Here is a 13,962-nt window from a genome sequence, read left to right as displayed (position 1 = left end):
TATAACAGCTGACAGCCGCTGAAGATAAAGCGCGCACAGCTCCTGTGCTCGCTTTATCTGCAGGGCGTAACTGTACGTCCGTCTGCGGGAAATCACTTTGATTTCGGACGTACAGTTACGCCCAATCGCGGGAAAGAGTTAAAGACGAATTCTTGCAGCATGTAAATATTTACACCTCTTTAGGCAACTCACCATTTGGAAATGTTACAGCAACTTCACCATACAAGGAGACACGGCGCTTCCCTCGCACTTCTCCCTAGACCTTAAACAGTGTCTATATTGAAGCTACACAACGAAGAACGCAATTCAACCTTCTTACTAGTAATTTTAGAATAAGAAGCCCATTAAGTCCTTGTGTAGAAGACAAGCTGGTCAACGTAAACCAAAAATAAAAGTTCTCCAATTCAGACAAATTACACGTAAGTTAGTAGAGAAACTTGGTAATTTAAAGCAGATTCAACCTGTAACCGAATTCAGTCGTGAGAGAGCTTCTCTGCTGCAGAAATCAGGTGGGGGGCATGAAGTCTGGGAAATGCAATTGAAGTTTAAGAAAAACAAAAAACACCACAATATGAGACAGCCTGGAACTTTTTGCAGCAACCATAAATTATTTTTTTAGTTCTCCCATAAAGAAAATAATGGAAAATCTCATGCAACAATAGCGTCATATTTGCAATACTTGCAATTGCTGCTGCAGCATGACAAAGGATGTGTGATAATATGTTAGAAATCTAGATATAGTAATTCAGACTAATCATACCCGGGTTCCAACTGTAAGCTGTTGAATTGTAATGGAAAACTTTTACTACACTATTAGAAGTGGATGAAAAATGATGTGACAAAGTCATATTTACAAAAGTAATATATATATATATACAGAGCACTTGACAGCAAATCGTCATAAGATGTTTCGTTTAAAAAAACAAAAACAAAGTATGTATACATACAATCTCCATTTTCCTGAAATGCTGCACCTCTGCCCACGTCTAATCGTACCTTTCTTAAATTTATGAATTGGAAGTTTTTTCAGCTGGTCTTTGCGCAGTCTGTTCCTTCTTGCTCGGTGTCTATCTTGCACAAACTTGGTAATCTATATTTGTAGAAAAAGAATACAGATCAATAGGGACTAGTCTTACAGAGCAATCTATGTCATTGCGGCATTCTGGGACAAATAAATCACAGCCATATGGGGGTCTTCGTTTTTGTAGGACAAGTTAAAGCTTCTACATATACAATTTTGGGATATATATATACAAAAAAGAGAACGTGAAGCAGCACTCAAATAAAGTGAATTTATTCATCCAACATGGAACCACAATGTTTCACCTCCTCTATGAAGGCTTGAAAATGCCTTCATAGAGGAGGTGAAACATTGTGGTTCCATGTTGGATGAATAAATTCACTTTATTTGAGTGCTGCTTCACGTTCTCTTTTTTGGATATCTAACACATAAGGAGAGGTCACTCCTTTATTTTTGAAGCTTTGCACCAGCCAAGTCAGGCATTTGTTCACAGTGCTGCTCCAATCCTCTGCTTTTTTATATATATATATATATATATATATATATATATATATATATATCTCTATCTATCTATCTATCTATCTATATATATATCTCTATATATATCTATCTATATCTATATATATATATATATATATATGTTAGGGTTTAATTTGTATTTATTTAATTTGGGAAAGGGTGACAAAGCAAAGAAAACCCCATTCTGACAGTTTTTTTTCATCACTGACTTAGTCCCGGTCATTAAGGGGTGGTTTGTCACTTAACCCCTGCCGGACACAGCCGGTTTTGGCCTTGTGGACGCAGCATATTTTTAAAATTTTGATGTATCTGCTTGTGAAACAGATAGTAATACAACACAAAATAGTCACTAGTTTACATTTCCCATATGTCTAGTATGTTTGCATAGTTTTTTGAAAACCCTTTTATTTTTCTAGGACATTACAAGCAATGTTCCCTCTAAGTCTTGGCTGCTCCGGAGCCAAGCAGTTGGGGAGCAGGGCGAGTCTCCATCAATGGTGGGCAATCTGAAGACCAAAAGTAATACCCACCCCCCCCCCGTACTAAATAAGAGAAATAAGAAATAAAACTTATTTTAAATTAGTTTTAATTACTTTTTTTTTAAAATACTATAATATTACAAGTACACCAATAAAATAGACAGTTATAAACACAAAATTATAGGCATCAATGAAAGAATCCCTCATTACACCACTGTCCCCCCTGTAGATCGTGCCACACTGCAATCCCTCCTGTAGATCGCGCCACACTGCAATCCCTCCTGTAGATCGCGCCACACAGCAATCCCCCTGTAGATAGCGCCCCACAGCAATCCCCCCTGTACACAGCGCCCCACAGACCCCCCTGTAGATAGCGCCCCACAGACCCCCCCCCCTGTAGATAGTGCCACACAGCAATTCCCCCTGTAGATAGCGCCCCACAGACGCCCCCTGTAGATAGCGCCCCACAGACCCCCCCTGTAGATAGTGCCACACAGCAATTCCCCCTGTAGATAGTGCCACACAGCAATCCCCCGTCGATAGTGCCACACAGCAATTTCCCCTGTATATATAGCGCTACACAGCAATTTCCCCTGTATATATAGCGCTACACAGCAATTTCCCCTGTATATATAGCGCTACACAGCAATTTCCTCCGAATATATAGCGCTACACAGCAATTCCCCCCGTATATATAGTGCTACACAGCAATTCCCCCCCAGTAGAGTGCTACACAGCACCCTCTCTCCTTGTATAGTGCTACACAGCCCCACTCCTCCCCTTGTATATAGTGCTACACAGTCCCCTCCTCCTTCCCTTGTGTGTATATAGTGCTACACCCCCTCCTCCCCTTGTGTATAGTGCTATACAGCCCCCCTCCTCCCCTTGTGTATAGTGCTATACAGCCCCCCTCCTCCTTGTGTATAGTGTTACACAGCAGTCCCCCTGTATATAGCGCTACACAGCCCCACTCCTCCCCTTGTATATAGTGCTACACAGTCCCCTCCTCCTCCCCTTGTGTGTATATAGTGCTACACCCCCCTCCTCCCCTTGTGTATAGTGTTACACAGCAATCCCCCCTGTATATAGCGCTACACAGCCCCACTCCTCCCCTTGTATATAGCGCTACACAGCCACCCTCCCCACATCTCCTTATATATTGTAAATATTGTACTTACCTTGCCATTCCCGCGACAGACTGAGCGCTACACTGCCTCCCCGGCAGGACCCATATGCAGACCGGCGTGATGTCACATCATTACGGCGGCCTGCGTGGCTCCCAGCGCCTTATAGGCTGCATGCCTAACATGGCCTGCAGCCTATAGTATTCATTTGTATGTGCGTCCTGAGGACGTACATACAAGTGAATGTGCCTGTCGCCAGCACCGGAGCCAGCTCCGGTGCTAGTGACGCCACTGCATACGTCCGCCACCCGTGACAGTGCGCGGGCTTTAAACTTTAGTGAGCGGGCGGACTGTGGAAGGTGCGAAGCCACGCACCTTATAGGGAACACTGGTTACAAGGCTTAGAACTTTAGCAGCAATTTCTCAGCTTTTCAAGAAAATTTCCAAAACCTATTTTTTCAGGGACCAGTTCAGTTCTGAAGTGGCTTTAAGTGCCTTATGAGAAACCCCCATAAGTCACACAATTTTCAAAACAGCACTTAGAAAGTTAAACCCTTTAAGTGTTTCACAGGAATTACAGCGAAGTGGGGGGTGAGATTTATAAACTTCATTTCTTTTTTTTAGAAAATCCATTTTAATGCATTTTTTTTGTAACACTGAATGTTTTACCAGAGAAACACAACACACTATTTATTGCCCAGATTCTGCAGTTTTTAGAAATATCCCATATGTGGCCCTAGTGTGCTAATGGACTGAAACACTAGCCTCAGAAGCACCTAGTGGATTTTGAGGCCTCCTTTTTATTAGAATATATTTTAGGCACCATGCCAGGTTTGAAGAGGTCTTGTGGGGCCAAAACCGTGGAAACAACCCCAAAAAGTCACCATTTGGCAAACTACACCCCTCAAGGAATGCATGGAGGGGTATAGTGAGCATTTTTACCCCACAGATTTTTTTGCTGAACTTAGTGGAATTAGACCGTGAAAATGAAAATCTACATTTTTTTTACCAATAAAACGTAGAAATTATCAATTTTTACAAGGCATAAAGAAGAAAAAACACCCCAACATTTGATAAGCAATTTCTCCCGATTATGGCAATACCCCATATGTGGTAATAAACGGCTATTTGGGCACACGGCAGGGCTCAGAAGGGAAAGAGCGCCATTTGGCTTTTGGAGCTCAAGTTTGCCGAAATGGTTTTCGGGTGCCATGTCGCATTTGCAAAGCCAGAGATACCAAAACAGTGGAAATGCCCCCAAAAGTGACACCATGTGGGACACTACCCCTAGATAAATTCTTTTAGGTCTGTATAGTGAGAATTTTGATCCAGTAGGTTTTTTGCTGAATTTAGTGTAATTAGGCTGTGAAAACTTCTATTGTTTATTTATTTATTTTTTTTTAAGACGTTCACTGCTATAAAATGATAAAATCATGGTTTTAAAAAAAATTCTTTTGTTTTTGTGTCACCATATTCTAAGAGCCATAACTTTTTTATTTTTCCATCAAGAAATCTGTGTGAGGGCTTGTTTTTTGCGGAACAAACTTTGGTTTTTATTGGTACCATTTTTGGGTACATGTGACTTTTGGATTTTTTATAACATTTTTGGGGGGCTGAAGTTACTAGGGATTCTGGTATTGTTTTTTTATTTTAAAAAAACTACGCCGTTCACCATGGGGGACAAAACATAATATTTTTATAGTTCAGGTCATTACGGACGCGGCGATACCAATTATGCATAGTTTATTCATTTCATTTTTTTCTAATAATAAAAGGGGGAAAACGGGCGATTTTTTATATTATTACTTAAAACGTACTTTTTTTTTTTATACGTTTTTTTTACTTTTACTTTTTTTAGTCCCACTAGGGACTTGAAGACCCAACTGTTGGATCGTTGTTATAATACCCTGCAATACTTCTGTATTGCAGGGTATTACACGTCAGTTTCACACCGACAGGCAGCGTATTACGTCCTGCACCTGGCAGGACCTAATCACCCTCCGTAGATGGCAGACCCGGAGGCCTTTGTTAGGCCTCCGGTTGCCATAGCAACTGCTGATGATGTTGTAACTCCTCAAATGCGGCATTAAAGGGCTTAATTGGCGCGGATCACGGCTATGATCCCACCCGATGTCTTCCGTCAGTACTAAGGCTGCTAGTAGCAGTCAGTACTGACAGATGCCGGGCTGCAAGGAATGCCTGTGCGCTCCGTTAGGAGCACACCTAGATTAACGGGCTGCAGGCACAAAGACCAGCGCTGCAGCCCGTTAACCTACGTGGGGTGGTTGGGAAGGGGTTAATAACAAAGCCAGACTGAAAATCTGGTATGTCTGACTATCAGAGAATTATTCTGCAATAGTCTTGCGTATCTAAGTAATTCTGACATTGTTTTTTCGTCTCATGCACTTTATTTTAGTGGTAAAAGTAGACAAACTATTTGCGCAAATTAAAATAAATACAAAAAAATAGTCATTTTTCCCTATTTTGAACTGCAATATATCACATATGTACATACATAATGTATTTTTTTAATTAAATAAATATTTCCAGCTCTTTATTTTGGCAGCACTTTTGGGAAAAACCAAAAAACCCTCATTTTTGAGCAATTTAGAAGACTTAAAAATGTATAAATCTATTATTAAACTTTAAGTACATTGTTTTCCTGCACCAAGTCAGGTTTTTCAGAGGCTCACTGGTGTCAGAAGGGAGCACCCAGTGGCTTTCAGGAAACATATTTTGCTTTAAAATGTTTTAGGCCCCACTGCACATTTGCAGAGGCTTTGTGCTGCCAGAACGATAGAAACTCCCCATATATGACCCCATTTAGAAAACTAGACCCCTTAAGGTAATTATCTAGGGTGTAGTGAATATTTTGACCCCACAGTTTTTTGCCGAATTTAATGCAAAGAGTGTAAAAAATAAAATAAAAAATTAATTCCCACAAATGTGTTATTTTTTAGGACAGATTTACAAAATACACAAAACTGAACAAATGCACCCCAGCATTTATTGCGGTGCATCTACGGTTTTCAAAAATGCCCCCCTTAGGACATAATCCATTGCCTGGCCGCATAGTGGGGCACAAAATGACAGGAACCCCTATATGGTTTTGAATGACTTATAGGCCCTACTCCTTTACAAAGGATTTGAGGTGTCAGAACACCCCCAAAAGTGACCCCATTTGGAAAACTACATTCCCTAATAGTATTCATCTAGGGGTATAGTGAGATTTTTTTGTTGTTGTTATTTTGGAGTTTTCCTTGTATTCCTGTTATATATGGGCTATAGTATAACAAAAAGTGAAATGAAAATAAAAATAGAAAAAAATTAATGGATTGAATAATAAAATGGTAAAGTTAATGCATAAAAGGGTTAATTATATATATATATATATATATATATTTTTATTTTTATTTTTTTTAAATCAAATGATTAATTTAGGGCTGCATGGTAAACACTGAAACATTCCCTAACGCAGAGCCCTGGTTTCTCTGGGCAGGTGTCACATTGGTAACTGCTTTCCTCTGTATTTCCTTCCTAACACACACGCAACATTTCTTTTGGGGTCGGCTTTTTTTTGGCAGCAGGCGGCACTTCAGATGGGAAGTGTTGTCCTGGGACAATTCTGCTGGCTTTGATGCCACCCCTCCCCTCCCCTCCCCTGGGTCTAGTCCCCAAATAAAAGATTTTGAATCACTTTTTCTTGGTAATTAAGGTAGGATCCCTGGTTCCCCGCGTTTCTAAAAATGACAAATGAGTTATATAGGGGCACTTGAATGAGGTGACCGGACAGTTTTCTTGTACTATATCCGGCATTTCCAGCAGCATTGTAGGGCTGCAGCATCTGGTCTGCAAGTTCCACCCCACCCATATATTTATTGTACTCCTGTAGGCACACAGGCTTACAGACTGTACGACTTGTTCCGCGTACAGGAATATGGCTGCTGCCGTCTGCGTGAATAGATGTAAGCATCAGGACATCGCTTGTGCCACGAAATTTGACAAGCCGCAAGTCCTCATTACAAAGTCCCCTGATTTCCCCAGCTGTTAATTTTTGGTTGACTAGGGACTTTGGCAGGCCTTTTTGATTGCGGCGTATAGTGCAACAGGGCGTTTTTTTGTTTTATTTGCAGACAGGCACCTGAAGAGGAGTATTCTAGTGTAGAAATTAACCACATGTAAATTGTACCCCTTATCCAAAAGAAGGTGAAAAAGGTCCCAGACAATTTTTCCACTGCTATTGAGTGAAGGGTGCATTCTGGAGGGAAAATTTGGGAGTCTTTCCCTTCATAAACTCTGAATTTGTGAGTGTAGCCCAAGTCACTTTCAGACAGCTTATAAATTTTTAACCCGAATCTGGCCCTCTTATTTGGCAAATATTGCCTGAATTGTAGGCGGCCTTTGAAAAAGGACCAGGGACTCATCCACAGCGATATTTTTTTCTGGGGTATATGACTCAGCAAACTTCCCAATTAAAATAATTTAAAAGTGGTCATGGCTGGGGTCACCGCTGGGTGGGCAAAGCTCATTGTCAACAAAATGAAGGAAGCGCAGTATGGTCTCAAACTGCTGCCTCGTCATTACCTCTCTGTACATAGGGGTGTCGTACAGGACATCAGATGTCCAATAGGACTTAAATTGTGGGTTTCCTTACATCTACCGGGCGCCACACGCTATTTTTGTCGTAATAAGACGTGGGGTGACTGGCGATAAATTCAACAGGATAAAAATTGGTCTACTCAACCATCAGGAGTAATAATTCCTCCGAGAAGATTTAAAAAAAAAGTCCTCCTCCCTAAACCCCTCAGTGCTGATTTGGATGGACACACGGGGTATATGACTCCGTGCACACCCAATCGGGGTAAAATGGCACAAGTGCTAGGCAGACAATCTTGCCTGCGGTGCCTTGGCTTTGGCTCATCACTAGGGCTAGTGGACAATGACATAGGCCTGTTCTCCCGTATACGGACGCTGAGCCATTTTCTTACTATAAACCTAATGCTAGCCCTAACTATTTCTAACTAATTGCCCCCCTAACGCCCTACACCTAACTTACGCTACCTAATGCCCTACGCCTAACACTATGTAACGATAATGAACCCTACCTAACCGCTAAGTAAATGCTACCCTATTTATTTATTTTTTTACATATATAACCGCTAAAACGTCCATACCACACTAACCCTATAAACCCAACGTTGATAAATGTTCCCTAACACTAGTCCTAACTATGTCTAACTAATTGCCCCCCTAACGGCCTAGGCTTAAGTTACGCCAGTTAATGCCCAACGCTAAACTATACATAGATTATATACTAGTCCTCCTCAAAGAATTAGAATATCATCAAAAAGTTAATCTCAGTAATTCAATTCAAAAAGTGAAACACATAATTTAGATTCATTACACACACAGATATATTTCCAGAATTTTTTTTTCTTTTAAGGTTGATGATTATGGCAAACCGTTAATAAAAACCCAACATTTAGTCTCAGAAAATTAGAATATTAAATAAGCCCAATTTCAAAAATGATTTTTTAGTACCGAAATGTTGGCCTACTGAAAAGTATGTACAGTATATGCCCTCAATACTTGGTCGGGGCTCCTTTTGCGTGAATTACTGCATCAATGCGGCGTGGCATAGAGGTGATCAGCCTGTGGCACTGCTGAGGTGTTATGGAAGCCCAGGTTGCTTTGATAGCGGCCTTCTGTCTCTCATCTTCCTCTTGACAATACCCTATAGATTCTCTTTGGGGTTTAGGTCAGACGAGTTTGCTGGCCAATCAAGCGCAGTGATACTGTGGTTATTAAACCAGGTATTGGTACTTTTGGCAGTGTGGGCAGGTGCCAAGTCCTGCTGGAAAATAAAATCAGCATCTCCATAAAGCTTGTCAGGAGAGGGAAGCATGAAGTGCTCTAGAATTTTCTGGTAGACGGCTGCGTTGACTCTGGTCTTGATATAACACAGTGGACCAACACCAGCAGATGACATGGCTTCCCAAACCATCACTGACTGTGGAAACTTCACACTGGACCGCAAGCAACTTGGATTAAGTGCCTCTCCACTCTTCCTCCAGACTCTGGGACCTTGATTTCCAAATGAAATGCAAAATTTACTTTTGTCTGAAAACAGGGCTTTGGACCACTGAGCAACACACCAGTCCTTTTTCTTCTTAGCTAAGGTAAGACGCTTCTGACGTTGTCTCAAGGAATGCGACAGTTGTAGCCCATGTCCTGGATACGTCTGTGTGTGGTGGCTCTTGAAGCACTGACTCCAGCCGCAGTCCACTCCTTGTGAATTTCCCCCAGATTCTTGAATTACCTTTTCTTGGCAATCCTTTCAAGGCTGCGGTTATCCCTGTTGCTTGTGCACCTTTTTCTACCACACTTTTTCCTTCCTCTCAACCTTCCATTAATATGCTTGGATACAGCACTCCGTGAACAGCCAGCTTCTTTAGCAATGTCCTTTTGTGGCTTACACTCCTTGTAGAGGGTGTCAATGACTGTCTTCTGGACAACTGTCAAGTCAGCAGTCTTCCCCATGATTGTGTGGCCTACTTAACCAGACTGTTGGACCATTTAAAGGCTTAGGCTTGCAAGTGTTTTGTGTTGATTAGCTGATTAGAGTGCGACACCACGAGTCTACATTGTTGAACTTTTATTCAATATTCAAATTTTCTAAGAGACTCAATTTTGGGTTTTCATTAACCATTAGCCATAATCATCAACATTAAAAGAAAAAAATGCTGCGGGTTCTGGGGGTGATCAGTATGTATTGTTTTCACGTTTTAAAGGAGACAAAGCACACAGCTCCGTTCTCCTCAGCGATCTGATAGGAATGAGAACGGAGAGATTTTCACTGCCTCCCAGACTTTACATGCTGCGATTGGTCAATCAAATCCGACTGACCAATCACAGCGATCGCTATACGGGGACCACTGTGAATGGTCCCTTGACAGCTCCCAGTGACAATCAGCTGTCTAGGACAGCTATTGCCAGGGACTTGTCACCGTGTGTTTATACATGGTAACAGTTTAAGTACAGGACGGGCATATCCGTCCTCCTGGGTGAATTAGCAGCCGCCGAGGACAGATATATCCGTCCACCACCAAGAGATTAAAGTAAACGTTTACATTTATAATATATGTTGCGACGGTTATGGGGATACCAAATATGTGGAGGTTATACTACTGTATGTGCTTTATTAAGTAAAATGTATGTTATTTAAATCCTCAGGATAGACCATCAATATTAAATTGGTGGGGGGTCAAACTCTTGGAAACCCGCTGATAAGCTCTGTGAAGGTGCCACGGCTCCGAACTTTTAGTAGCGGCTGTGTTTGGTATTACAATTGGCTACATCTTCATTCTATTTAAGTGAATGGGACTGAACTGGAATAGCAGCCGCAGCAAAAAGTACTGAGTTGTGCTGTACGGAGCAGTGTAAACCATTAGGATTGTCAGACTAATGCTATCCGAAATTGACCCCTAAGTGTAGAGGACCTACAAAAATAAAAATGTAAAAAAACAATATAGGTTACTAGAAATCCCAATAATGAGAAATACAGATGTAATTACATTATTGGTGTGTCTAGCGGAATCAGGATTCCCAATATGAAGTATACACGCCGAGTATAGACATATGTAACAGCTTTCTTTTATACATAACGGTAAGTCACCTTTATGACCAATGACTAAATAAACAAAACAGTCCGAGCATTGCTACATACCATAAAAATGACAATTAGCACCAGGCAAATCCCAACAATGATCAGGAATGGTATCAAGTAGTATTCCAAAGGCAGATTTCCATCAGGCATTAGTTCAATGTATGCACTAACAGGGAGAAAAATAAATACATTATATAAACAAATATACATACATACATACAAATGATATATTTACACATTAAATCTTAAAAGTAATCATACCCCCCCCAGTTGATGGCAACCTAATTTTTACGTGCCGCTACAACACTATTTTATAAACTAGTGCCTATTGTGAATTTGAGTCTATTATGCTCTGCTTCTTCAGTAATACAGATTCTTTAGTTTCCCAACACTACAGTAATAGAAATCTTGTTGGCATGGATGAAAATGTGAATGATAAACATGGAACAAAACAAAGTTTAAAGAGGATCTGTCACCAGATTTCACAATTCAAACTATGCATTATTAAACAGATTGCTTAGACCCGATGAGACTGATGTACTTCCTTTAAAAAAAAAAAACTAAAAAAAAAACCCTGTGTTAACAACATAAACTGCATAAACAATGACTGACACAAATATGGAGACTATATGCTGACAAACCATTTATATATCTATTCAGATGTAAAAATCCCAAACAGTGGTGTTTTTTTTTCCTTGCGCCTACTACCAATATCTATTTTTAAATGTCTTTTCCATCTACTAGAACTATTAGGCTCTGTGGCATAAACAGACTTTCCATAGGAGAGATAGTTTTTAGAATCTCACACTTTGGTTAAGCTATTTAGCTTGTAAGGAACACCATGCGTTGTGCCACTACCGGAATGTGTCCTCTGCCCTGTTCTTTAAATGTATATGGCCACCAGTCACCACCAAAGCCAGACCAAAAGACCTTTACCCTTTATCCCAGGTAAATTGTTCTCGCATAATTCTTGCAGAATCCTCTCCAATAAAGACAGATGGAATGTCGATTTTCTTGAGAATGTCAACTGGAAAAAAAAATGTAAAAATCGTATGCACATTGTATGTATTTTAAATATTTTCTCTTTTCTATTGCATTTACACTACGTTTTTGTGGGAAAATAAATAAGTGTAATCCAAAACCTGCCCGTTGCATTCTAAGGGTATGTTCACACGAGGTCATTACGTCCGTAATTGACGGACGTATTTCGGCCGCAAGTACCGGACCGAACACAGTGCAGGGAGCCGGGCTCCTAGCATCATACTTATGTACGACGCTAGGAGTCCCTGCCTCGCTGCCGGACAACTGTCCCGTACTGAAAACATGATTACAGTACGGGACAGTTGTCCGGCAGCAAGGCAGGGACTCCTAGCGTCGTACATAACTATGATGCTAGGAGCCCGGCTCCCTGCACGGTGTTCGGTCCGGTACTTGCGGCCGAAATACGTCCGTCAATTATGGATGTAATGACCTCGTGTGAACATACCCTAAGGGTATGTGCACATGTAGTGACCAAAAACGTCTGAAAATATGGAGCTGTTTTCAAGGGAAAACAGCCCCTGATTTTCAGACGTTTTTTGAGCAACTCGCGTTTTTCGCGGCGTTTTTTACGTCCGTTTTTGGAGCTGTTTTCATTGGAGTCTATGAGAAAACGGCTCCAAAAACGTCCAAAGAAGTGTCCTGCACTTCTTTTGACGAGGCTGTATTTTTACGCGTCGTCGTTTGACAGCTGTCAAACGACGACGCGTAAATGACAGGTTGTCTGCACAGTACGTCGGCAAACCCATTCTAATGAATGGGCAGATGTTTGCCGACGTATTGTAGCCGTATTTTCAGACGTAAAACGAGGCATAATACGCCTCGTTTACGTCTGAAAATAGGTCGTGTGAACCCAGCCTAAGAGCAAAACACGTGCGAAAAGGTATTTTCTTTTGGCTTTATTTGCTTGTATTTGGTCCTGCATACATTTTTTTTTTTGCCATATAAAACAGTTAGCCAAAAATAAAAAAAGTCAAAACAATAAAGTCAATAGGAAACATTACTTCTACTAAATGCAAGCAAAAAAACTATCGTATTTAACACTAAAAGTAGTTAGAGGTTTTGCAGGCTTATTTAAAAAAAATTAAAATAAAAAAACAAACCTGAAAGGGAAACAAACACAAAAGCCCACACTACTCATAAATCCAGCAACACTCCAGTGCCATGGGTTCCAGGGGTCGCCCACCATTCCATACTCGCATTGCTAAATCGATGTGCTGTGCCAACACAGCCAACAGTGACTGCTGCAGCCAACCACTGTTCACACGGGTCGTCAGTATGTCTGGAAACCCCTTTAACCATTTCAGGACCAGACTAACTTTCATTTTTTATGCTTTTGTTTTTTCCTCCCCGCCTTCAAAAAGTCTTAACTAATTTTTTTTTTCCGTTGACAGCCATATGAGGGCTTAATTTTTACTAGTACTATTTAATATTATGTGCAATGTACTGGGAAGCTGGAAAAAAATTCAGAATGCGATGAAATTGGAAAACAGTAGTTCCGCCATATTCTTATGGCTTTTCTTTTTTTATGGTGTCCAATGTACGGTGAAAATTACACGTTACCTTTATTCTGCGGGTCAGTATGATCACAGTGACACCAAATTTATATGGTTTTTCTTATGTTTTAGTACCTTTTAGAAGTTTGAAAGGAACTAAAAAAAATTTTCATTGCCATATTGTGACCCCCATTACTTTTTTGTATTTCTGTGTACAGAGCTGTGTAAGGTGTCTTTTTGTATGTGGAAAAATGTAGTTTTTATAAATACCACTTTGGGGAATGTCGGGCATTTTTATAATTTTTATTACATTTTTTTGGGGGGTGTAAGTGGCAAAAAATTGGGCCATTTTGACCTTTTTGTCCCCGCCATGACGTTCACCGTATTGGATAAATATTTATATAGTTTGGGCATTCTCGGACGCGGGGATACCTAATGTTTTTAGCTTTATTATTGTATAACCCCTTAGTGACCAGTCTATTTTCAGCCCTAATGACCAAGCTATTTTTTTCGTTTTTTCGATAGTCACATTCAAAGTAGGGATGTCACGATACCAGAATTTGGACTTAGATACCGATACTTTGTGTAGTATTGCGATTTCTATACCAAAATGATACTT

General features: G+C 40.6%; 1 protein-coding gene across 2 annotated transcripts in view; it reads right to left on the bottom strand.

Annotated features, from left to right (window-relative positions):
- The window catches only part of RNF13 (ring finger protein 13), a 200,688-nt gene that overhangs the window by 14,501 nt on the left and 172,225 nt on the right, over positions 1 to 13,962 (bottom strand). For both annotated transcript variants that reach the window (XM_075861488.1, XM_075861487.1), the window contains exons 6-8: positions 11,746 to 11,836; positions 10,870 to 10,975; positions 997 to 1,090 (exon numbers count right to left, since the gene is read on the bottom strand). In XM_075861488.1, the coding sequence (XP_075717603.1) occupies positions 997 to 1,090; positions 10,870 to 10,975; positions 11,746 to 11,836 (291 nt within the window). The remainder of the gene's footprint in view (positions 1 to 996; positions 1,091 to 10,869; positions 10,976 to 11,745; positions 11,837 to 13,962) is intronic.

This window comes from Rhinoderma darwinii, chromosome 4 (genome assembly GCF_050947455.1).
Source record: "Rhinoderma darwinii isolate aRhiDar2 chromosome 4, aRhiDar2.hap1, whole genome shotgun sequence".
Classification (NCBI taxonomy): domain Eukaryota; kingdom Metazoa; phylum Chordata; class Amphibia; order Anura; family Rhinodermatidae; genus Rhinoderma; species Rhinoderma darwinii.
This window is presented reverse-complemented; position numbering and strand designations above follow the sequence as displayed.